This window comes from Myotis nattereri, assembly GCF_964212035.1.
Source record: "Myotis nattereri genome assembly, chromosome: 1".
Lineage (NCBI taxonomy): Eukaryota > Metazoa > Chordata > Mammalia > Chiroptera > Vespertilionidae > Myotis > Myotis nattereri.
In genome coordinates, this window is record NC_138075.1 from 217,653,849 (window position 1) to 217,679,941 (window position 26,093).

Here is a 26,093-nt window from a genome sequence, read left to right on the forward strand (position 1 = left end):
AAGGAGAAGAGAGAAACGGTGTTGTTTGAAAGTGGGCATTCAAAATATTAAACAACCTTTTCAGTACAGGCTCGGGCCACTGAGTGGACATGCACAATAAACAATCAGCAACATGGTATCTGTACTGTTTAAAATGGTTTTTAAAGAAAGCTAAAACCCTCAAATTCTATTTCAGTGGTCTAATCTAAATTGTTATTTTTTACATTTTATTTCAGGAAAAAATTTCTTTATTGCAAATTCAGCTACTTGCAAATCTTGAATCACACTTTGTATATCAAAACCAAAATTTATACATGTACAAGTTTTTTTGGCTTTTTGTGCATGAAACTGGGGTACAGAACTTTACGTACGGACATTCAGGAAAGGGACTCTTACGATCAAGTGTAGTCCTTATTTGAACTCCTAAATCTATGATAAAAGTTGCTTTCTTGCTTATTTATTTCAACTTCTGGTGGGGTCTAGTAGAACAAATAATCCAAAATAGTGGATAATCCAAAAATGTAATTTATATCTGGCTTCAGAATACATTACCAGATGTTCCTATAGCAGATTTCCCTTCCTAATTAGGCCTCTCTTAAAGTAGGAGTTAATTTTGTCTTCATTAGCTGCTTCCAAATTAGCAGGAATGGGGCAAGGAGAAAACCCAAAGCATGCTGGGTATTTAGGAGGAAGCAGGCCCAGTGCTAAAAAAGTCAGTGGTAGATCTTGCTCAAAGAATGAAATTCAAATCTGGGTAATCGAGATGATGGGCATGTGCACTGAAATGTTTACTGAGCACCTTCTTCAGAAATTCTCAGGCCGTTGTCCACTCTTTATATCTCCCTATTAATTATGAGTGCAGAAAAATTCTATTATAGGAATAGGCAGATAATGTCCTGAAACTTTATATAGAAAAAAAAAAATAGAGGCTCAGAGAGGTTAAGGGACCTCTCACACAGATTGATCTCTGAGCAAACAGTACCTAAGATACTGAAACTGATTAATGAGTGATAAGAAGATCCCACTGTTTCCATCTTATTGATGATTTGAATAATGAGGAAGCAAGAATTCTCCTGGCCTAATCGCATTAAGAGAGCTAAGATAATGAAGCTGTGATTAAATGGCTATTAAACTATTTTTATCAAACAGAGATCAAGCGAGTGTGAGAATCTAGGGACACAGAGTGTAATTGCAGTTCTACAAGAGGTGGAAGAAATGACTGTCTTGAGCAGGGCATGGTCCCACCATAACACCCTGCATTTAGAAATCTTGGGGATACCACATGCTGGTTTCACTCTGGGTTTCTCCCTCAGGTGTCGGTTAGCACTTCAAAACCCCTGATCTCCTCTTTAATTTAGTGGATTTATTCCCTCTCTGTATGTAGTTGGATGAGTGGAATGCACTGTCTGTCCCAGAATATGTAACCAGTTGGAAGATCCTTTTGCCAATTGCTCACAAAGGAAGAGGGCCCAGTGATTATACACTGGATCCAATATTTCAATTCTGAGGTGACTCTGGACACCCAAAGAGGCAGAATTTCCTTTGCTTCCACTGTGCCTTTTGAATTACAGCACGCTTTGTACAGGTCACACAGGGACCCAGCAGTCCCAAAGAGCAGTCATGAACTTTCTGATTTTGTTGACTGTTCTGAACTCTCATTTATTAAGGATATGACATTGCTTTGGAATTGTTGCACCTTCTAAATTTGGGTTGTTCATATTCATGTATGCGTATCATCTGTCACTGGAAATTCTTTATACCTTGAATGAGTTATTGTTGATGTGCTTTCTTTATTCTTGGAGAGCCCTTAGAGAATGAAGTGTTACAGTCACATGGACCTTTATTTAGGTTGGGAAGAACAGCAGCAGACTAGCATTGTGTAAGGAGAGCCCAAGGTTGAACCCCACCATGGAAAATGCTGCTTGATTGCCCCAGAGCTCAATGGAGGAGGTGCCTCTTGGCTGGTTTGTACCTTGCTCCACCCATCAGCACTCAGTTGCAAGGCTGAGCTCAATTTGTGTTCCTCTACTCCACTACCCCATTGGTGATCTGCTCTCTCCTCACCATGCTGCTTTTTTTTTTCCTTTATAAAAACTTATTTGAAGCTAATAAGTATGTTTTTGTTAGAACAGTCATTTGCAGTATCAGAGTTGAACCTTTGAATGGTTATCTTGCAATGTTGTTTTACTGACTAATGTGTTTCCAGGACCTGTCACCTGTCACATGTGTTACTAGCCCAGTGAGCTTCCTCTGCAGCAACTTTGACCTGTATGCTCTGTCAATTGGGACCAAAGCAATAATGAAAAGTGACATTAATTATTTAACAGAGTTCTTTTTGTCACATTCATTGCCTTTGTGGGGGTGTTTGGTTGTTGAAACTCATGGTAAACTAATTGAAATTGCCATGGTTCGGTGCAATGTCCACTCAAGTTTACATGTAGGAATATCTGTTGAGCTTCAACAGAAAAGTTTCATTGATAATATCAGACTTCCCCCCCCAGTCTTTTATGGTTAAAGAAAGCAGAGAATTTGAAATAATAACATTCTTTTCTTCTTAATTAAAGAATGACCTTCCTAAAATAATTGGTCTTGGAACCTCTCTAAGTCATCCACATTAGGGATGATAATTAAAAGGTTAAAATTACTTCTAATGGACACTTACTGATTAAAGCCCTACTGGTCTATAATAGTTGAACACCAGACTGCTCTACCTACATACCCCAACACACACACACACACACACACACACACACACACACACACACACTCATACACAATTCAAATCTTCCATCCCATATCACTCCAGTAGAGAGGAGAATTAAAATAGTTGGTCATTTAATCAGATCTTTTAAAATAATTATAACATTATCAACTTCCAATATTTCTGGAATTGTATTTGGTATACATTTATCCAGGCTTAATGAATTTTGGGGAAAACTAGTTAATTTAAGTGATCTTTGTCATTTTGACTTTATTGGAATTATTGTAGTTTGTTTACACCAGGGATAAAACTAAGGCACTATTATATTATGTGATTGGAGGCTTGTCATATTGCAGGAAAGCCAAACACAAAATTTATATTGGTATAAACAAAATTACTCATTTATTAGTGAATATTATTTTATTATTAACTATTTTTTCTTGAGCTATTTTTAAATTTGAAATGAACATTTATAAAATTGGGACACCTGGAAAATATCTAATTTATTGAAAGTGTATGTGTGTTTGTGCTTGAAACATTTTCAAAATTATCTTTATCAGGTAATATGGAGATATTTATATGAATATAAATTTCATGATTTGGGATATTTTATATAATATATATTTCATCTTATTATAATTTTTATTAAGAACAGTTTAATAAACTGGTTTGGTTTTTTGGTATGTGGGGTTTTTTGGTATGTGAAGAAATCTAAATTAAAATAAAAAGAAGAAGATTGGAATTTTTAGATACCAAATTATGATCCTGACTAGAAAATAAGGGAATATACTTCAGTATCTTTATTATTACAATTACATTGTCCCGAAGAACTGAGGGGAAAAGAGGAGTGTTCAGTAAGTTTTATTATTGAATTGAGCAATTTGGATATTAAGGAATTGGCCAGTTGCTGGAAGTAGTGCCATTTTGAAGTTAACATTTTCCTGGTGCATTAGTCTTAAAACTCATATAGTTGTCACTCCACACACAATGTCGTCCAGTCCAGCAGCATTAGGCATTAGAGAGGGGCATTATGCAAATGGAAAACATGCACAGTAATGTCCACTGAGTAGCAAATAGCTCTGTGTGGCCTCTTGAATCCAAAAGAGAAATAAGCCTGGATGGAAGCTGATCAGTAATGAGGGAAAACAATTTTTATGTGAAAATAGAATGTGTACATGATAAAGACCTGCCTAATTTCTCCAGTGATACAATTTGATTTTCTGATTAGCTGTCTTGTGATTCTTGTAATTTTGTCAGGTCAATTAACTGGAATTCACTGCTAGAGAGAAAGGAAGTGTGGGCCCTGCTGGTTTCATTAGATGTCAGCAGCTTAGGTGCATTTTGTAATAGGACCTATATGAGATAATTTAGCTATTTTTAATGTCATAGAGTACAGAACCTTTAAAAAGGACCTATGAAACAGGTCAAATTGGATAAACTATGTGAAGTGATAAAAGAAGGAAAATAAAGTGATATACACAACATATATTCTATGCAATTAATGCAGACCAGTGAACTATTCAGCAAATAATCAGTGACTACCTATACTATGTGCCCAACTATCTATATATATATAAGCCTAAGCAACCAAAATGACAGGAACGACTGGAATGACCAGTCATTATGATGTGCACTGACCACCAGGGGTGGATGCTCAACACAGGAGCTGCCTCCTGGTGGTCAGTGCATTCCCACAGTCAACCTCCCCCAGCCAGCCAACCTCCCCCAGGCTGGCAGGCTCACATTGTCCGATTGTGGCCTCCTGGCCAACCTCCTGTGGTCCCTCCCCCTCAGCCGGCCAACCTCCTGTGGTCCTTCCCCCCATCTGATAGGCCCTGTTCACCTGATTGGGACCCACCCCTGGACAGGGAACCAGAGGTGGGTGGTGCTGGACACAGACCCTTTCCCGGGGGTCTAAGGGCCAGCTCCCTCCTTGGGGCTGGCTGCCAACATCCTGTGCCCCATCCCTCTCCCTGGCTGGCAGGACCCAATGGGCCCACTGCCCACCCACCACAGTGGGAATGCAGTGGTGTGGGAAGGAGGAGGGTGTGGGGTGGGTGAGGAGGGGAACCACGCGATGGCAGGGTGCCAACGGTGGCAATGTCGGCTCCTGGACTGGCGACCAGCACTTCCTCTCTAGCCTGGCCCTGATCGGCCTGGCCCCAATTGGCCCTGATTGCCGGCCAGGCCTAGGGACCCCACCAGTGCACAAATTTTGTGCACCAGGCCTCTAGTATAATATAATTACTATAGCACATTTTTCTGTAAACAAAGTGCATAAGTTTCAGTTTGGGAAAGCTTGAAAGCACTGAGATAAATATTATCTTTTATAATAAACTGTTTACGGGTCCTTCCCTTCCACTAGAGGTATTGGAGGGGTGCAGTTTCATGCTGTTTCTCTTTGTACCTTCAACACTTAACATGGTTTTGACGTGTAGTAAGTGGTCAAAAATATTTGTGGAATGAATAAGTGAACAACAACTTTTCAAGAATATGTTTGTGGGAATGAGTGTGAAAAAATGAGTTAGAGTATGGTTGGAGGACCCCCCACTAGAAGTAAGGTTACTCTAGAATCATACTCTTGGTCATAGAAATGAATGCATTTAAGAGATGTTTCAAAGTAAGATTGTTCTTAGCGACTGGGCAGCTAAAGAGTAGTCAAAGTAGTTCCAAAGTTTAGGTCTGAAAAATTGTTTCCCAAACAGGAGAAGTCAAGAGAAATAGTAGTAAGTTTGAGTTTGGAGATGAGGGAGCTATTGTCAGGTAGAAATGTCCAGTAGGCAGTTACAAATTTATGACTAAAGTTGGGAAAGGTGTTAGGGGAAAAAATGACTTGGGAGTATTCAGTGATGAGATTATAATTGAAATAATAAAAGTGTAGTTTCTCTTGGTATAGTTTTAGCTTCTGGTGATGTTCAAGCAGAGTGTTCCATACATTTTGGCAGGTGTGCTGTGTAGGATGAAATAGATGATGGTCAAAATTCTCTCAAGTTGCCTCAGACTCTCTAAATCACATCTTTTAGTTAGGGAAATAAGACATAAACATGTGGAAAATAACTGTGAACAAGACAGAATTATATACAGCCGTACTAAGCACTGACAATAAATTGCTAAATTGGACAGGTCAACAATCAGAAATTGGTACAGAAGAGGTATTAATTAATTGTGTGTTTCAGACCAAAAGTGAATTTGGAGTTTAAGAAAGACATGATCTTAGTGCTCTGGCATGAACATTCAAAATTCCTTGTATTTTCTTACTCATTTGGCTAAACATGTCCAATCTCTGCTGATTAATGGTGTTACCCATCTCCCAATGTCAACTCACTCACGTCGTCTTCTGTTTTTGCAGAAGATAGATGAAGAGAATGAGGCGAACTTGCTAGCAGTTCTCACAGAGACACTGGACAGTCTCCCTGTGGATGAAGACGGATTGCCCTCATTTGATGCACTGACAGATGGAGATGTGACCACTGAGAATGAGGCTAGTCCTTCCTCCATGCCTGACGGCACCCCTCCGCCTCAGGAGGCAGAAGAGCCGTCTCTAGTAAGAACCCTTCCTACTGTTTAACAGGAATTGGAGTTGCCTCTGGCTACCCGCTGCATGGGTATGATGTAGTAACAATAAGGTCTGGATTTTTAATTTAGACTGATGCCAAAACAATCCCCAAACATGTTTGGGGTTGCAAATTCTGTTATTCTGTGTTTAAACATATTGACAATACAGTCTTCATGTGAGCTTAACTGCATTTTTAAACTATTTTTTTGTGTCAGTTTTTTTATTACTTAGTATTACTTATGTTCATGGTAGAAATTTAGAAAATGTGGACAACCAAAGAGAACAGACTACATATTCACCTGTAATTTCTAATAACTCCTAATATGCAAAATAATTGAAATTTCTTTCATTAAGATATAGCATTGGCATGTTTGTGATTTTTAAATGTATGCATTATTTTAATGGTGGAATAGTATTTTATTATTCAAAGATGTCTTTAATTTACTAATTAACCCCTGAGGTTGAATATTTAGTCTTTTTTTTTCTACTTTTTACTATTATAAATTATTTAATAATTGACATATTTGTAGTTTTATTCTTATGCATACAATTCTAGAAATATGAGGTATATCAAGGAGTATGTAATATTTTAAGGCTTTAGATCCATAATTCTTATGAAGATTGAAAAATAATAGCACACTTGCAACCCAAGCTACCAAAATTTATGGTAGGCAATGAAGAGTGAATTTGTTGGCAATGAAGAGTGAATTTTCCTTTCAATGCAGTGCTTGACCAGAATTTTATTAGTTCTAAGACACAGTTTTACCTTCTCATCTGTGGTAGCCATTTGTCATTTGCCATAAATCTGATGCTAGAACACACTATGTAAATTACGGAATGCCATCCTTCAAACTTTAGTAATGTGCTCCTACCTGCCATTTAGAGTTTGTTTCTTGCCCATTTCTACATTTTTAAATGTTAAAATCACTCCATGTAAACATATGGAAACCCTACATGTATTATTTTGCCTCTTGAGATTTCTGGTCTAGAAGAAAATCTCTCATGATTGTTATTTTTTCCTAATTTTCTCCTTTTGTCAGTATTGTTGGCTTTGCTGTCTAGGACTCTGATTTCTTTGCATTCATCCACACGTTTTGGCTCAACTAGGAGATGCTATTGACCTAGAATCATATATATATATATATATATATATATATATATATATATATATATATATATGATTTCAGAGAGGAATGGAGAGGGAGAGAGAGATAGAAACATCAATGATGAGAGAGAATCATTGATTGGCTGCCTCGTGCATGCCCCCTACTGGTGATCCAGCCCGCAACCTGGGCATGTGCCCTGGACTGGAATGGAACCTGAGACCCTTCAGTCTGCAGCGGATGCTCTATGGACTGAGCAAATCTGTCTAGGGGTATTTATAAGTCTTCAACAAAGATAGCCATTCTTTTACTCCAAGTGTTCTTTGTATCAGTAAAATATTATACTTTATTGTGCAACATGACTCAGAACATCACAGAATCTTTAATTTATTGCCACTTGATTCATTTGGGTTGTTGATGGGAAAATGTCCATGTACTCTCTCCCCAAGCCCCAAATCTTCATTTAGCAAGGCAGCTTTTCCCACCCAATAGTGGTTTGGAAATCCTGTTAGGAAGATCCTTTTCCCTTATTTAATATAAATGAAATATTGAGGTAGACAACACTAAGTCTCAAATGTAGGAAAAGGAAATAGTTTTAGAGGTGGGAGTGTAATGCCAAACTTCTTCTTAGTTTTTAAAAATACATGTTTGTGGGGGGGGGTGATGTGGAGATAAGGACACATATGTAATAACTTAATCAATAAAAAAAACCATTCTGAAAGAAAGCAGAAAAAAAACAAAAAATAAAAATACATGTTTATTAGAGCTTTTGTGCTGAGGTGTGATATAATTAAAGAGTGATAGAATTACTTTTTATCATTACAATTACTGAATTTTAAGTTTGAAATTTTAATAAGTTATTTTAATGCTCAGATGACTCATAACTCTCTTGCTTTTCCCCTTCTTTGATATGTTTCTAGCTTAAGAAGCTCTTACTGGCACCAGCCAACACTCAGCTAAGTTATAATGAATGCAGTGGTCTCAGTACCCAGAACCATGCAAACCATAGTCACAGGATGAGAACAAACCCTGCAGTCGTTAAGGTACAAAAGTAAACTTTTTTTAATACAGGAGGGGAAGTCACAGAGGGTTTTTGCTTGAAGCTGTAAAACAAGTCGTGGGCTTATTTACGGTGTTCATTGGGCTGGGCACCTGCAGCTGCTTCACGATGCTGAAACCGATGACGAAATGGGTGTCCAAAAGCAGCACTCTAGCCGCTGTAAACCAGGCAGAGTCCATTTACACTTTGTCTTTGGACAATTGGAATGGAAGTTCTGCCGTCTGTTGCTCCTTGCCCATTTTATTAATACATGCAGCAGTGCGGGCTGCAATTCAATTTGCTGATAGGCTGGTATTAACTATAAGTGACTTTAAGATGCAGGGTTGCTGTTTTGCCAGCTGTCCAACCTGAGAAAGATTGCTCTGGAATCACCGCAAAAGATCCGTCTCTGCCATTAATTGGATGGAATGCTGGCAATGACATAATTCGGTTAGCGGGCTGTATTAAACAATGTTTGTCTTGCCATTCACTGTGAGTGAAAACGGAGCGTTAAGGGGTACTTAAGAGAATTGTGAATACTGGGCTCTGGCAATCAATGGCAAATTAAGGTTTAAACCAGCTTATTTTTTTTTTTTATTCACAGTAAAGGCGCTGTAGGGTCTTGTTAGTTACATGTTGCTGAGTAAGAACATTGAAATGTAGGAGAAATGAAATAAAAAGCTGCATAAATGTCATTTAGGAATTTTAAATGTAATTTTCTTTCCTTGTTCTGCAAACAATTATTCACAGCTCATAGATCCAGTACACTTAGACTGAACACTTCATTGAAAATCTCATCTCTTCAGAAAACCTATATCCATTCTGCTAAGGTTCAGTTCACTAATTTTAGCTTTCTTTATGCCTTGTTTTTAAGACCGAGAATTCATGGAGCAATAAAGCGAAGAGCATTTGTCAACAGCAAAAGCCACAAAGACGTCCCTGCTCGGAGCTTCTCAAGTATCTGACCACAAACGATGACCCTCCTCACAGCAAACCCACAGAGACCAGGAACAGCAGCAGAGACAAATGCACCTCCAAAAAGAAGTCCCACACACAATCGCAGTCGCAACATTTACAAGGTAGGTTGGGGACCAAAACATACTCTGTGGGTGAGAGCGCTGAAGGGAGAGACAGCATACACCGGGCTGGCGAGGCCCAAACTGTGGGCTTCCATTCCCACAGTTTCACTCTGGAAAGAGAATTCAGCACTTCACTGTAGATGGGGGGAAAAAATCCTTCCGTGAACACAGGTTGAACATATCCTATTTAGCTGATATGCAGCCTGATTCACAATCACCCAATGGTCCCTGAAATGTTAGCCGAGTGGGGGGTGGCGAAGTGGGGAGCATTGAAACCTCAGATGAGGTTTACATGAGCTCTGCAAATGCTGAGGTCATTGAAGTTCTGGGCAGGCTGGGCTAGGAGATTCATTACAGAGCTTTTATTTTTTTTCCTCTTTCAATAATGGAAAAAATAAGGCATTGTTGACTTGCTGTGTATGTACCTAAAGAAATTGTAAATAACAATTATGCAGCCTCTTGTGGTTATTATGTGCATTCTTTCCTATTTTTTTTAAGAGTACATGTTAGGCTCACAGATTTTTTTTTTGTAAATAAGGATTTGGAAATTCCTAGAATTTTAAAAATTTCTATCTAAAGAAATGATTGCCTAGATTAAATGAAACACTTAGATTGATTTTTTTATTGCCTCCATACATTATCAGAAGGCTTCTGAGGCAGATCAGGCTGATCTGGGGAACACCTCTCTTGGCAGAGATAAAATTTTCTTTTGTTTTCGGTCTCTCCTTTCAAGATATTCTAGTCTTACAGGTGTAAAAAGAACTTGTAAAAGTTGCCATTGCTTAAAAATATCCCAGTTTCCACGTGAACTTGACCTCTACCCCTGTAGTGGAAGTAGGCATTTGCTAATAAAGTATTTATAAACACCCACCTCTTTTTTTCCCTTTTGTTTTCCCAACTTCCCTGTGCTGCAGAGTGGTAGCCCCACCTCCCTGTTATGAACCATGATTACTTTGCACAGGTATGCTGCTGCTGCTGCTGCTGCTTTTCAACAGTATTTTCTTTCCCAGTGTTTTTACTTTCCCTCTCTCATCCCCAGCCCACAATAAACCCAGATTTTTCAGGAAGCTTCCTTTAATATGTTAAGTTGTCTCCCAGTTAGGTTTTTCCTGGTGGCTATCTCAAAATCACTACCCATCCCTTTCTGCCAGTTCAGGGAAATATATTTATGGACAGGAGCCAAATTCTCTTAGCTTGCTTAGGCCTGTTGGGCCCCTCACACACTGGAAGAGTTTTTCCCAGAGCAGAACCAGTCTCCTGGGGGCCAGACACATAGCTGTCCAAGGCCTCAGGTGAGGGAAAGCCAGCTGGGCTTGCTCTAGTGAGTGAATTGAAGAATTCACTGCTACTCCCCACCTTCTGCTAGTCATGTATTCATTTTCTGGAGCCGAATGTGAAGTCCTGAGCTCGATGAAGCCTTGGAGGCAGTAAGCCCAGCCCAGCAGCACATTTCAAAGGTCTTGTTTTGAAACTTTAATTGGCCCTTTTGGATTTTGAGGCTCTTTTTCCCCCCAATTTTTAAATTTGCTTACCACTAAATATTACTGTACACTGTTGCAAAACATGGCAGTGAGGAACTAAATTGGCCTATGGGGGAAATATTCTTTAGAAGAGACATGCTGTATGTGGTTTGCTTTTTTTTAAGGTATATGTCTGTGGTGAGGCATAGAATTTATCCCTGAACAAAACCTTTTGACAATGTGTATGTGTGTGTGTGTGTGTGTATATATATATATATATATATATATATATATATATATATATATATAAAAACTATTTATTCTTGTAGTTATTAAAGTCCTAAAACAAAGCAAACATGACTAGCTGTTAATAACCAACAGGAAATAAATGCTCAGCTTTAGGGATTACTTAAATTATCATCAAAATTTGAAAGAAAAACACGTGAACTCTTAGAGATGATACTGAGAGATTCTGCTGAGGTTACCTTTCTTAATGTATTGTAATTTTTTTTCTCACTGAACTTCCTGTTTGTTCTTTGTAACATGGTGAGGTCAGGTTCTTTCAAGTTCTTTAGGATAATAGTCTGGCCTTTGGCACTTGTTGGTGTCCCACTCATTCACTTATTCATTCATTTGCTAATGTATTCATTCACTAAAAATACAATGTTCTGCATTAAAAAGGTGAATTCCTGCCCTCAAGAATCAATGTGGATTAAAGTCTCTGGAACAGTGTGGATTAAACTCTGAGTGAACCAAAGCAGGCTCCATTAGTGAGCTTTTGTGAGCCTGGGCATATTCAGTGATTAGAGTCTATATGTGGTTTCAGCTGTACCCTTCCCCTATAGTCCTCATTTCCTGATGCCTTTTGTACCATTAAATATCTCCATTGCCTACTCCCTCCTTCCATTGCCCTTGGCCTTACCTGTACCCAACTACCAGAATTTTGGGGGTCTTCCTTTGAGCATTTCAGAAAGCCAACTCTACACCTTGAAAACTGAAATTCTAGTGACTGATTTTCCATGTGCTTTTATTGTGTGTGATAGCACATAGTTCATAGATAGACATGTTCTATAGAACCTGCATGCATTATTGTAATTATTAGTTGAACACCTTAAAAGTTGGCAAAGTTCCTTCATAAGTGTGTTCTTTTTGAAAGGTTCATTATATCAGACTTACCAAAAAAATAATGTAAGACCAGTTCATTTATCTGTTTATATGGAAAAGCCAATCAATCAATGTATCTAATTTGTAGAAGACAGCATGAGCTTCGTATTACTGAATGCACATTGGATAGATGAGAAACCATTCCATTGTTTTAAAACTAAATCTAAATCTACAAATTAAATATGTAAATACTATTTATCCAAGTAAAGTACCTAATTTCAGCCTAATTTGGATATAAATAATATTTTCACATTTCAAAAGACCTTAATTACTGGGGTTGATTAATTTGCTTGAATATCTATTGGTTGCAGTCTCTTTTGATAATAGGAGAAAGGAAACATATTCTGGGCCAACTCTGCCAGTAACTATTTTTATGGCTCTGACAATATCTTTTAGCATCTCAAAGATTTTTCTCAGGCTTTTCCTCCATAAAATAAGGAAGATTATTCTAAAGACTGTTTTTATTTCAATTCTGTGATTTTCATTAAAATCAATTTCATTATTTAAATGACTACCTTTTGAAAGCAGTTATTTTACTGAGAAAAAAATTGACATATGTGTACATATATCTTTGTAGGTAGGCATATATATAAATAACTAGAGGCCCAGTTATGCACTGGCCCGGGGGGGGGGGTGTCCCTCAGCCCAGTCTGCACGCTCTTGCAGCCCAGGACCCCTTGCTCCTTACAGCCCACCTGCTCACTGCTCCTTACCGCTTGGCTCGCTGCTCCTTAGCGCTGCCATAGAGGAGGGAGAGGCTCCTGCCACCACTGCTGTGCTCACCAGCCAGTAGCCCGGCTTCTGGCTGAGTGGCGTTACCCCTGTGGGAGTGCACTGACTACCAGGGGCAACCCCTGTGTTGAGCGTCTGTCCCCTGGTGGTCAGTGCACATCATAGTGACCGGTCATTCTGGTCGTTCCACCTTAACTGTTGCTTAGGCTTTTATTATATAGACTAGAGGCCTGATGCATGAAATTCATGCAAGAGTAGGTCTTTGCAGCCTCAGCGGCTGCCTGGATCCCTCCCTGGAAGTTGGGGGCAGCTGCCTGAATTCCTCCCTGGCAGTAGAGGGCAGCTGCCTGGATCCCTCCCTCGCAGCCATAGGCGGCTGCCTGGACCCCGTGGCTGCAGCCCCAGCTTTGTCCCAGAAGGATGTCAGGAAAGACATCAGGTCTAATTAGCATATTGCCCTTTTATTATTATAGATATGTAGATATATATCCCAAGGGCATTTCTCATTTTGCTTTCCCCTCCTTCTGTTCAAAATACAAGACTGCTGAAGAGTAGCAATTGAAATTTTGGAGTAAGAAGAAGCTTCTTACTTCATCCTTTATAATTGGGAAATGCCTTCTGTAACAGGTAAAATTTAGGAAGCATAAAGTGAAGTAGGTGAGCTCTCCTTACAAAGCTCTGGGTCTCTCAACTGATAAACATAGTATCTTACTTTACTTGTCTATCAGATTTGAGAATCTGAGCCCCTTTTCAACCATCTGGATCAATGTCCAAAATTTGCCATAATCTCTGAATTCATTTTTAGTGAAGGGAATGGTTATTGGGTGAGCTTTGGCCTCATACAAATAACCTATTCTCAGGCTAGATATAAAATTATATGTTTTAGAAGAAAAATCAACTGAATATTCATAATGTTCTGTCATCTTGTAGTTACTCTGCTCTTTCTTATCTAAACAAACCGTGTACTGTATTCCAAATTCAAATAGAAAACATTATTTCCTTCTGATGGTATAATGCACATTTGATATCCTTAACAGGGATGCTACTTTTTTTTTTAACTCTATTATTGTATGTTTTTTGAATGGTAGTTTTCTGATACAAATGTTTGGATTTTTTTTTTTTTTTTAGCATAATGGACTGTTGTCTGACTTTGATCTAATATTCAGGGATTTCCTTACTTTTGATTTACAGTTTCCAGTTTCCCACCTGACAGTTGTAGCAAGAAAACAAATCTAAAAAAACACTCAATATTTCATAATTAGTTTCCTTTTTTTTCCTTTAGCCAAACCAACAACTTTATCTCTTCCTCTGACCCCAGAGTCACCAAAGTAAGTATTAAGAAATGTAACCATTTTCAGAAAGGGAAGGGGGTTCTAATACATTTGGCTACAGCAACTCCATTTCAGTTTGTTTTTATAAATGTGCCATATCTTCCAGTGACCCCAAGGGTTCCCCATTTGAGAACAAGACTATTGAACGAACCTTAAGTGTGGAACTCTCTGGAACTGCAGGTGAGCCTTACATTTCACTCGGAATTGTGTGTGTGTGCATGTGTGTGTGTGTGTGTGTGTGTGTGTGATGAATATATGTTAAATAGATTGTTTTCTTTGTGTGAGTAATGACAATAATAGAGAACAAACAACATTGGATAAGAAGTTTTCTATAAATATTTCTGGTTATTTACTTTCTTTAAGAGATGATATTTATTGTGGGTCAGACTTGAGAAAGAGTCTGGTGTATACAGGGTGGGGTAAAAGTAGGTTTACAATTGTTTGTATGAAAATAATACAATAATTAATAAATAATGCAAGAATAAACTGTTTTGCACACTCACAACTATAAACCTACTTTCGCTTCCCCCATCCCCATATGTATTACTGCTTTGGATCCTCAAATAACCCTATTTCAGATTAAGACACCACAACTTGAGTAGTAGGAGAAATGAACATTTACTGATCTCCCTCTCAATAAATGTGCCAGGCACATAATTGGTTTGGGCTAATTTCATAAGACCTCATAAGGATGGTGGTAGTTCTCTCATTTTTTAAGATGAAGAAATAAGGTTCAGAGATGTTGAGCAACTTGCCCAAGATCACAGAGCAAGAAAGCGAGGAGCAAAGGTTAAAAGCCAGGCTTACTACTTCTCAATGCTTCACTTGGAATGTTTTCTCACTCTCTGGTGTGCCTAACAGTGCAATGCTCTCCTCTGTATGTTACCATTTTAATATCTTTTCAGCAAAGGAGAAACATGAAAATATACCCATTCACCAATACAAAACGTTCTTATATATATTTTAAAGAAGAGCTATTTCCTTCACCATTTGGACTTCTGAACTCATTTAGCCAGTCTTGACTTCACACACTGAAGAGGAAGGAGCACTAAAAACTTGGACTGAACTCTGAGAAACTTACTAAACCAAGAGTTCCAAAGCAGACTTCTGATTTGGTTGTAAATGGTGTCTTTGCACAGAGCTTTAAGTTTCGGAACTTGAACCCCACCAGAAGGTGAAACTTAGGATGTCTGAACAAGAAATTTCTTGGCTCTGGCCATTGCTGATAAGGGTAAAGGAACAGTAAGTTAAACAAGATGCTTTTCAACCAGAACCACAGTGCCTACATGCACCGTGGTCATTGTCGCTAAGTTTAATTTCACACTTTGAGTTCCCGAAATTACCTCCATATAAAAGATCTATTGCATGATCGCACGATTTGGTAAAACAGTAGACTAGTTAATTTCATGGTATTTGCATATATTTTATATGTGTGTATGTATGTAGACTCATATATATATACATATATACAAATATATCTTTATATGCATATACACGTCTACATACATATATATTTGCTTATAAGCATAGGCATACATAATTGTTTAAATGAATTATAATTTACATATATGATTATAAGCTATTCTTTTGTGTATATACCGCATGCAGGAGAGGTCTTCATATCAGATCAATGAGAATGAGTATTTGGTGGTTTTATCCAAAGTGCTGATTAAAGTATACATTTGTTTTGTCATTTTACTTTTGCTTAAAACATAAATATACATTAAAATATCAAATTTTGGTGGAAAACAGAAACCTTTACTTTGAACTTAAGTAGGCAAACTTAAGTAGGCATCTTTCTGTCACAAGCCTCACTAATAATGCATTATGGATGGTCCCATTTTTTGTTTCTTACTTTTTGAAATAAAAGAGTTAAAGATATTTGTGTGGTACTCTTAGTGTAGAACCATTCTAGATGTTTATGACTTTCATAGAAATTGCAATCATAAGTCTTCATTTTTCCTCAGTGGTTTTCATTAGCACCAATCTACAACATTTGACAGTCCTTCATTTAGTCTTTACGGGGTCTTTTTATAGAAACAACATTTTAATGATATTTTATTTACATGATATTTAATTTTCTCACGTAATTTTAGTCACCAGTATAATGGACATTAATTGGTTTGAAAAAATGGCCTACTGTGATAAGTTAACTGAAAGGAATCTATTAACTAAAAATGTTCAGAATGTTGTATTAGTCAGTTACTTTCTTTTAGAGAGGGTTGAGAAAGTTTCCATGATAGATACCAAAAACCAGATTTGTATTAAATAAATACTTTTTTATTATTCTTTAATTATAAATAATAAACTTTACTGTAAAAATGTCAATAATATAAACTGGTAGAAAAATTATTCATGGTTCTAAGATACAAAGATAACTATGCCATTGTTTTCTATGGATATTTTTATATATCTGTGATCTTTTTGTATATATTCATATATATGTGAATTTGCTTCCCCAGTTTTCCATTAACATTTTAATGATGAATTTTTGTATCATCATGGCCCTTTATTATAATGCTTTTAGGATGCAATGTAACCTTAGTTTGAATAGGTGCATCTAAATTTACTTATTAATACCCCTACTGTTATGCAGTTAGGTTGTTACTGCAGTGGACATCGTCATTCATAAATGTCTTATTCTTATTTTTCTCAAAATAAATTTATAGTAGTTATTCATACTGAATATAAGGACATAAATACTTTGGGGCTTTGTGATATCTATTGCCACATTGCTTTCTGAAAAGGGTATTTCTATCTATAATCCTATTAATACTCTTTGGATATACTTGCTTTATTTCCTCCTCTCTAGCATTGGGTGTCTTTGTTTTTAAAATGTTTTGTTAATTTATGTGTATGAACATATCATTTAAATTGCATTTCTTCTATTAGTGAGATTATGTTGTTATAAAAAATCAATTACTTTGATTTTTTATCAGAAGTTTTAATGTTTCTCTTATTGATAACTAATTTTAAGCAATTTAGTCATAATTTTGATGGATAGTAGCCTACACTATTGAAAGGCAGGTAGAGATTTATAGAAAATACTTTAAAAGTACTTATAATCTTTAAAAACATATACAGTGGATTTATTTCTGTCAGTGCATCAGAATTCTTCTACGTGTTTAAATCCCTTTTTCTTGGTGCTTTGAAAGATTATTGGGTACAATGGAAATCAATTTAACAACGTATTTTTCATGCCTACTCTGTGCTTGCACTATGATAGTTCTTGGCTGATGGATGCACAGCAAGTGTCAAACAGAGAGAGTAATCCATGGAGCATAGTGCCGTAGTAGATGCTGGTAAATGTTTTCCTGTTTAAGGAGTGGCTCATAGGCTGTTCGGAGAAGAGAACACATTGTATGAGAAACATAAAGGGAAAATATCATTTATTATTTATAACGTTCAGTTACCTCCTAAGAAAGGTGGGCACAAGGGGCATTTTTTTAGTTTGTTGAGCATGGTGGCTGTAAGCGTGAAGATGCAAATTAGAGAAGCGGTGCTAGGCCAAATTGCATTGCATCAGAGAAGAAATTTAGAGCTATAGGAAAACAAGGGGTGAGGAGGAACTTGGAGGATGCTGAGGAAAGCTGGAAGAAGTATGGAACATGCCTGGAGGGTGATGTATGGAGGAGGAGACTGGTGGAGGAGAGTTTTGTTTTGCTTTTTTGGCAGAGCTATTGTGGGTCTGAAATGTGTGATGTACATGATCTCCAGCTCCTCTAAAAACCTTGAGTAAAATTTGTTGTATAGTACTGTTTGGAGAATGTGACCAACACCAGTTATGCCTCAGAGAATCACCGAAGGGAGGAACGAAGTTATCAAAGGGAACCCTGTAACATGGCTTGAAGTTACATATAATGATTACAGAAGATTGAAAAGAAATGCAAAGGCATTTCAGGACTGAAAGAAGCATTAAGACAATCTGATTATACAGTGAGTGAGTGAGTGAAGTGATCAATAGAAAGGAGTTTGGAGGGAATTGGGCTCTCCACGTGGTAAACTTGGGGAGCCTTAAGGGAGAAAAATATGTGTATCAGATTTTGAAGTGTACAGGTAGAAAGAGGAGAAGATATTGTTGGAGTAGAAGCAAGAAGGAAGGAAATCAAAGAGATATTTAGGAGAAAGGAATTTGACAGGGACAGTGAAATCAGCAAAGAAATATGCGAGATAACACAAGTACTTTCCCTCCTTCATCTTTTTATTTCTTCAACATTTTTCAATATCCTTACTCTTCTCTAGGGCTGAGATTCCTCAATTTTAAATCCCTATTTATAATTCCCAAATGAAATTACTGTCTGACTCAAAGGACTAAATTATAGGTTCAAACTTAAAATCGCCAGTATTCAACCATTTTGGAAATACAAAAATGGCAATTTCATGTAGCTTAACCTGAACCAATACACTTTATAAGCAGTAATGCTCCAAATAAAAGTAATTTATTTTGATTTTCAAAAAACAGATAGTGTAGCTTAGCAAAGCTGTGAGGAACATTGGCTCTGATATGGGACTAATCTAAGTTCAAATTCTGAATCTACCCCTATCTAGATGTATGGCTTTTGGTCAATTTAAGAAACTCTGTCATTCTCAGGATCCTTATGCATCAAATGAAGATAATAAGTATGCCTGCATTTTATTGCGTCACCATGAGGATTCAATGAGAGAAAACATGAAAAAGACTTGGTCCAGTACCAGCATATATGTGTTCAATAAGTATTAGCTATTCAACTACTATGTTAACTTCATCTACTAAGGTCATTGCACATCTTTCCATCTTTTGGTGATCTTTAATTGAGTTAATGTTATCTCCTCTTTGGAACTTTAATATATGAAATTATGGGTTCTTATGGCAAAACCCCATTAAGTCCCCATGAAATTAAACATATACTGCTTTTTGTACTGGTGTGAGATTTACCAAATCACGGTAGAAATGCCCTCTTTGATATTCTCTCAACAACAGTTACTATTGCTACTAATCCTACAGCATAGACACTCCCTAATAGCACCGCACAGATATCATCTTTTTTACTTTCTGCCCAGTTAATTGTTGAGGAAAAAGTTTTATGTTGATTCTAGCTCCGCGGTGAACCCAGGGTTCAAAGCAGGTCTGTCTGACTAGACATTATGTTTCTTTCCTGAAGCCTGGATTTTAAAGATAGTAGTCGACATCTGTTATGTTAAATAGGTTTCATTTCACTTGCCAAGTGTCATTGATTGCTATTGGCTGCCAGGAGCGTTGTGTTGAGAAGGATTCTAAGGCCAAGTCTGTGCTCAGTAGGAATGTCATGATCAATTAGTGATGTCTGCCATAGGTGCAGCAGGGGGGTGGACAGGGTAGAAACAGTATTCGTGTTGTTGATTTGTTGATCCTGGGTCTACAAACTTAATCTGTTGGGTTGTGGCAGAAGAATCACACCAAGCTGTTGCCCAAGCTTTTCTGATGCCTTGTTTTCCTTTACTCTGACAAATTTTAGTGAAATTTTCCAAACATTTCAGTGGAAGTACAAAGACTCAACAAAATTCTAAGACCTCCTGAATAATCCCTCTGTCCCATCTGCAGAGTCTTTGGGAAACAGGAGGGATGAGATAGGAAGTTTGCTTTAGTAGGTATTGCCAGCTGGTCTGACTTTGTGATTGTCCCAAACTAGCTCATTTTGGTTGATAAAAAAACACTTCTCTTTTACAGGTGTAAAAACTAATGTGATTTCAAAATACAGTAGCTGTTAGTAAAGCAAGATGAGAGAAAAGAGAATGCTCTTTTGGCAGACGGCATTCAACTCTATTGCATATGGAAATTTTCAGAGCACTAGACTTTTTGTTTCTCAAATGGTAATGGCAAAGCAATGTCAGCTGAACAAGATGATGGTTTTAACCACAAGACAGGAAGAAATCTGGTTAGGGACCAGAGTGACTGACCCCAAAATTTCATGGATATGTATAGGCACATGCATATGTAAGTTGTTTTATTGTTATTACTATACAAGTAATAAAAAGCAATATAACTAATTTATAACTAATTAGGGAAATGAGAGGAGCAACATAATCAGCAATCTCATCCCCCTAACACACTAAGTCTTAGCAATCTTTCTCTTCCTTTGATATATTTTGCCCCCATGGTTTTGATGATAGTGGGCGTATAATTTGGTCTCATTTATTTTTCACTTAATGTTTTTCCTCGGTTTAAATGGGCAATCATTCAAAGTGCACATCAATGGACTTGCATTTAAAAAAACCCACTCATTAACCCATCAATTTTTAACTTTTTAGTCTTCTTTTATGTGGAGTTTAATATTTTCTTTTTTAAACTTCCCACTTAAAAGTTCATTGTGCTGGCCGAAACCGGTTTGGCTCAGTAGATAGAGCGTTGGCCTGCGGACTGAAGGGTCCCGGGTTCGATTCCGGTCAAGGGCATGTACCTGGGTTGCGGGCACATCCCCGGTGGGGGATGTGCAGGAGGCGGCTGGTCCATGTTTCTCTCTCATCGATGTTTCTGACTCTCTATCTCTCTCCCTTCCTCTCTGTAAAAAATCAATAAAATATATTAAAAAAAAAAAGTTCATTGTGCTGGATGGGATATTGACAAACAGCATAAATTTTCTCTACCCTGTCTGTATATACTTCTTTTGTATGTGACTTATCTTTGGGGAAATAGACCAAAGCAAAATATGAGCTGTGGTCATTAGTTTTCAAAGGAAAAACCATAGCATCAGAGAACTGGAAAGTGATTTTGACAGATCATATAATCCATTCCTGGGCCCGAAGAGTCCAAGGAACAGAGACCCAACAAATTGTCTTTACAGCACATTGCAACTTTTGCCAACTCTGACTGTCAGGAATTCCTTCCATATTTCAAACATATCATTCATTTTCTCTGTTTGATCTCATCCATCTTGACCCAACATTGGGAAAGATAATTTCTTTGTTCTGTTTTTTTTCTGGAAATGGTAATATCGTGTTTCTTTAAACAAGAATCACAAAGCAATTTCCTCTCCCTTATTAGCTTGGGAGGATTTGGTGGCAGACACCTGGAAAACCAGGTCCTTTTCATTCTCACCCTGTTCCCCTTCCTGCCCCTGCTCTGTGGGAGAGTGCACAGGGTCAATGATAAGATCTTCATCTTCCCTGAGCAACAGTTGGGGAATTAGTCACATGCCACAGGAATGTTCTGAAGCTTTGCAGTTAGGCCAGTTTGTTCCCCTGCAATCAGGGGTGATATAGGAAATACTTAAAAAGTAATAGGGGCAGAGGCACTCTGAGCCAGAGCAGGATGTGAGGGGCCCCTCCATGTCTACTGTTAACACTTTGGTTGCTGCTCTCATGGAGCTCCCAGGAGTCCTGGGGGTGGGCAGAGGGCACTGAAGGAGCTTAGATTAAGAAATATTCTAACAATTCATGTAGCAACAATAGCTCATACTGAGTATCAGCCTTTCCTATGTCCTCTTGACACCTCCTCCAAGTTCTCGAGGCCCAAAGTATGTGAATAGGACAAGTCACACACTTCTGTTGGCCCGATCCTCCTTTTTTGGTGAGTTTTTAAACATATAGATACTCATCTTCTCGTTGTTTTTTCCTTAAGCAACAACTGAATTGGCGTGCGACAGAAGAAAAATCTCACTGTCAAATACACTCCAAAGCAAGTCCCAGATTTAGCAGGAGATTCTGTAAAATGCTGTAAACTATTGCAATAAAGATCCCGCTGCAGTCATTGGGTGGATAGTGGAGCACAGAAAACAGAGCAGAGGACTCACCATTTACCAGAGTCATTCAATTAAACAAAGAAACCCAAAAGAGAACTCCTCCAAGAAAATCGTTTTATGGCACATAATGAAAAACAAAACAAAACAAAACTTGCCTTCGACTTTTTTTTTTTTTTTTAAATCAAAGGGCTGTTTAAAACGATGACTGTAGAGTGTGTGCCACTTCTCCCGGATCTGCTGTGCAGAAGTGCGTAAGTGTGAGTGATGTAGAGGTACTTGTTTATTATAGAGCACATTTCAATGCAGTAATCATAAATATTGCTAAGGTTGTGCTCTGTTGAAATATGACCTACATACTCTTGATTGTTTGTGTTACGTGATTTGTCTGACACCCATTACATTCTGGGTAATAGCAGCCATTTGTTGCTCTGCACAGCAGGCTCTTTTGACAAAAGAAAATAGGCAGCAATAAAAAAGCTATAGGCTGAATTACATTCTGCACAGAGCTGCACTGCTGAGAGTTTGTGCAAGTGTGTTAACAATGCTCTGAACTGCCTCTTGTCAGCCTTCAGCCTGTAATGGCCATCTGTCCTCCCATAAATCTGTCGAAACCTGCTAAGTTCAAGAGAGAGCACGGAATATACCTTGTACTGTCAACACCAAAGTGTACACATTCCCCAGGAAATCAACACACGGGAAATAATCTGGAGGTTATGGGAGGCATTCGACTGTTGGTTTAGGCTGGTGGGATGAAATGGAGGGTCTGGCGATTAGTGGGGAGATGAGCAAAAGTAGTGGCGTAAAGGAATTGGTATTGACTACTCTCCTACTGCAGGGGAAAAAATCTGGGCAGGGGAGATGGGGTGAGAGCAATCTAATTAGTTTGGGTACAGCAAGGGGTCCCCTGTCCCATCAGCTGCTCTTAAAAGTTTGACACTATGTGGAAAGAAAAAAAAAGTGCTTCTTATATTGTTGTTTTGCTTTGGGTTTCAACTGTCTCTGGAAATAGATTTTCAATTAGGCACTGGTGGTTGGAGGTCTTGTGAGTCTTAAGATGTCTCAGTCTTGCTTGAAGGCACTCCCTGATTAAAGGTGCTTCAGTAAACAGTAAAAAGTTTAAGGAATTATCTGCCTGTCCAGCTTGGCTCAGTGGTTGAGCGTCAACCTAGGAACCCAGAGGTCACGGTTTGATTCCCGGTCAGGGCACATGCCCTGGTTGTGGCCTCAATTCCTAGTGTGGGGTGTGCAGGAGGCAGCTAATCAATGATTCTCTCTCATCATTGATGTTTCTCTCTCTCTCTCCCTCTCCCTTCCTCTCTGAAATCAATAAAAATATATATTAAACAATTTAAGGAATTACCTAAAATATTTCCCCCTACCCACCTACTCACTAATCCTAAAGTAACTTCCATCCACTAAGCAAGAAATTATTTGTTTTAACAGGCAGTGCCCATAGAAATTTACAGCCCTGATAGTTTCACTCCCAGGGTCTATTTGGTCATCCCAGGGAGTTTCTATACATTTTAAGCACATATGTAAGAATATACACTTCAGATTTTAAAGACACATTTTAATTTTGTCTCTTTATTAGAAAGAACTGAGCGGCCCGGGGGCGTAGTCTCTGAAACACCAGTGGCTGGTGGGGGTGGCATCCAAGGCACAGTAGGAGTTCAGGGACTGTCCCTTCAGTTGCCACAGGCTGCCCCATACGTGCAGGAGGTGAAAGGCTCTGTTTTTAACTCAAAGACACTACAATCAGGGTATCGCCACTCCCAAGAGCAACTTGAGAATCACTTATTTAAGTGGTAATGAGCTTAGGTACTAGGACAAGGGTTTCACATGTTCAAGACTAAAAAGGGTTTCTATATTTAAAATCCCTAGATAGCTGAGTTATTTTTAGAACTAGTCTCTCTTTAATAGTGGCCTAATTTGGTGTTTCTGAAGTTTAGGCTTTCTTTTCATAAGCCTAGAATGCCTGTCAAAATACATGGACCTGAGTAGAAGGCAGTGTGCCTCATGGGCTCTGTAAAACAGTGGCTCTCTATATGTGGTCTGTGACCAGCTCATTATAAATGTTTAACCAGCTTCCCAAGTGATCCTTGGGCCACTGCAATGTGGGATTCACCAGTGAAGGAAGATCTAGAAAAATAAAAACAACCCAAAAAAAAAAGAGTACGACTTTTTGCAAAAAATAAGCCCAAGTTTTTGCAAAAATAAGACATCCTCCTAAGAGTTTATAATCTATTTGAAGAGACAAGATATAATTCACATTCAAAAAAAGTAAGCAAGGCTATACAGCTATGTCTGATAAGCATCAAGTGGTTGATCCTGGAAGTAACTTATTGGAAAAGTAAAAATTACCTTCATCTGAGGTGTCCTGAAAAGATGTATGGAGTAAGAATTTTAGAATGTTGAATGTCATTTCAAGGCTATGTATGTCATTTGGAATATTTGACTGTTATTTACTCAGCCAAGAGAGATTATCCAGCATTATTTCTTTGTGCATTTTAGTTTTCTATGAGAAATATTTGAGAACTTGTCATTTCTTTGCTGGGTATTAGTATCTTTAAATTCGTTGCCATGGTATTTAAAGGTAGCATGTGGTAGAAATCAGTATGTGTGAATGGGCAATGCAGAAGGTAAAGAAACAAGAAAAAAGAGAGAGAGAGAAAAAAGATTGACCACATAAAGATTTCTAAAATTGAGTAAAAGTCATATTTGTCCATGAAAAGGGGAAGAAAGGAGAGTGTGTCTCAGTAACCTGGGTGGTTCATTCAATAATATGTCACCTCCTTATTACCTATAAGCAATGAGGGGTAGGCAGAGGGGCTGTTAATAAAGGGAAGCTTTTCTGGGACTCAGATATTTCTCTTTGTGTTTGCATTTCCTGGTCTTTCTGAACTTTTCTGGGATGGATTTCCAAAGTGAAACCACTTTGCATTTTTGTCCCCTTTCTTCCCTCATAAGGCAGAATTAGCTATGCATAATAAAATTGCCAAAGAGTGGCAGAAACAATTTCATTTTAGGTAAAATGTCAATTTCCTTTATTGTAGAGTAGGAGAGAGAGGCAGCATCTGCCTGTTCATACCAAAATTTCACATGGCTTTCTGTGACCTACTTGGTTCTCTCTATATAAACACACACACACACACACACACACACACACACACACACACACACACACACTTTTTTTTCCAGTAAGGTAGAATTTCTCTGCCTTTCCTTGAAATGTGCAGTTGCCTTAAGTCTAACCCCAGGCTTGTTAGCATACGTGAAGTTCTTTTTTGCTGAATAGCATTCACCCATTCTTCTAAATAGAAAGTATATTGTAAACTAAAATGTTCCCTCCAAAGCATGAAGTCATTTGAACTCCAGTCTTCCCTTTTTCAAAGTTCCTTGGACTCAGAAGCTGTATTGCAATTACCCTTCCTCAGTCTAAGGGAAAGAGCATCACCTACTCAGGGAGGACACTTCATAAGGCAACTATACTTCACGGACTCTCCCACAGGGACTGCTGATAGAATTTTCTGCCCTTCTGTAGAAAAATCATGAAAGGCAACCAACAACTGATGAGGTTTCCCCCTTTTCCTTTATTAAAAAAAATTTAAATTAGTTAGTTGCTGAAGCTTGAATTCCTTTCAGTCCTTCAGCCTCATAACTTGCCCTAATGTTGAGCTCTAATAAAATGGTCCCCTGTCACTGCAATAATTCATGTTACTGTTCACTTTGGTTTCTGCTGCAGAACCATATTTTAGACAGAATGTATTAGTTATGCTTACAAGAATGTATTATACCTACATTAGCCATGGTTTACTAAGTTAATGAACTGTGGCAACAAAGAATTGTTGCCATCAAGTTGTAGAGTTGTCTAGTTCCCTGCCTTCCTATGTAGTATTTTACTGAACTTACCTCCATGTTGCCTATGTCATTCCAGCATTTGCCATCATCCATCTATTTTTCTTTTTAAGTTTCCAAATTCTTTAGCTTCACTGGTAGATTTCCTTGATTGGACAAAACCCCTGAGCCACTTGCATCCTTGGCAGCACGCTTTGCAGACAAAAGCTACCAAAGCTGTTCCATGATTCTCCCGAGCTCCGCCGCATTCATTTTCCATAATGCAGAGGATGTGATGCCCTTGAAAAATCTGACCTTTGGTGGTGCCTGGTGCCGGGGAGGCCAGGAGGGATGCATGAATGCTTCCTGGAAAGCAAGTCTGTCAGCATTGGTGTTTGAAATACACAATCTCATGACT

The 26,093-nt window shown here is 38.1% G+C and overlaps 1 protein-coding gene across 2 annotated transcripts in view; it reads left to right on the forward strand.

The window, feature by feature from the left end:
* PPARGC1A (PPARG coactivator 1 alpha) overlaps positions 1 to 26,093 on the forward strand; it is a 655,554-nt gene that overhangs the window by 609,771 nt on the left and 19,690 nt on the right. For both annotated transcript variants that reach the window (XM_081083143.1, XM_081083142.1), the window contains 5 exons: positions 6,030 to 6,224; positions 8,260 to 8,382; positions 9,253 to 9,457; positions 14,096 to 14,141; positions 14,251 to 14,324. In XM_081083143.1, coding sequence (XP_080939269.1) covers positions 6,030 to 6,224; positions 8,260 to 8,382; positions 9,253 to 9,457; positions 14,096 to 14,141; positions 14,251 to 14,324 — 643 coding nt within the window. The remainder of the gene's footprint in view (positions 1 to 6,029; positions 6,225 to 8,259; positions 8,383 to 9,252; positions 9,458 to 14,095; positions 14,142 to 14,250; positions 14,325 to 26,093) is intronic.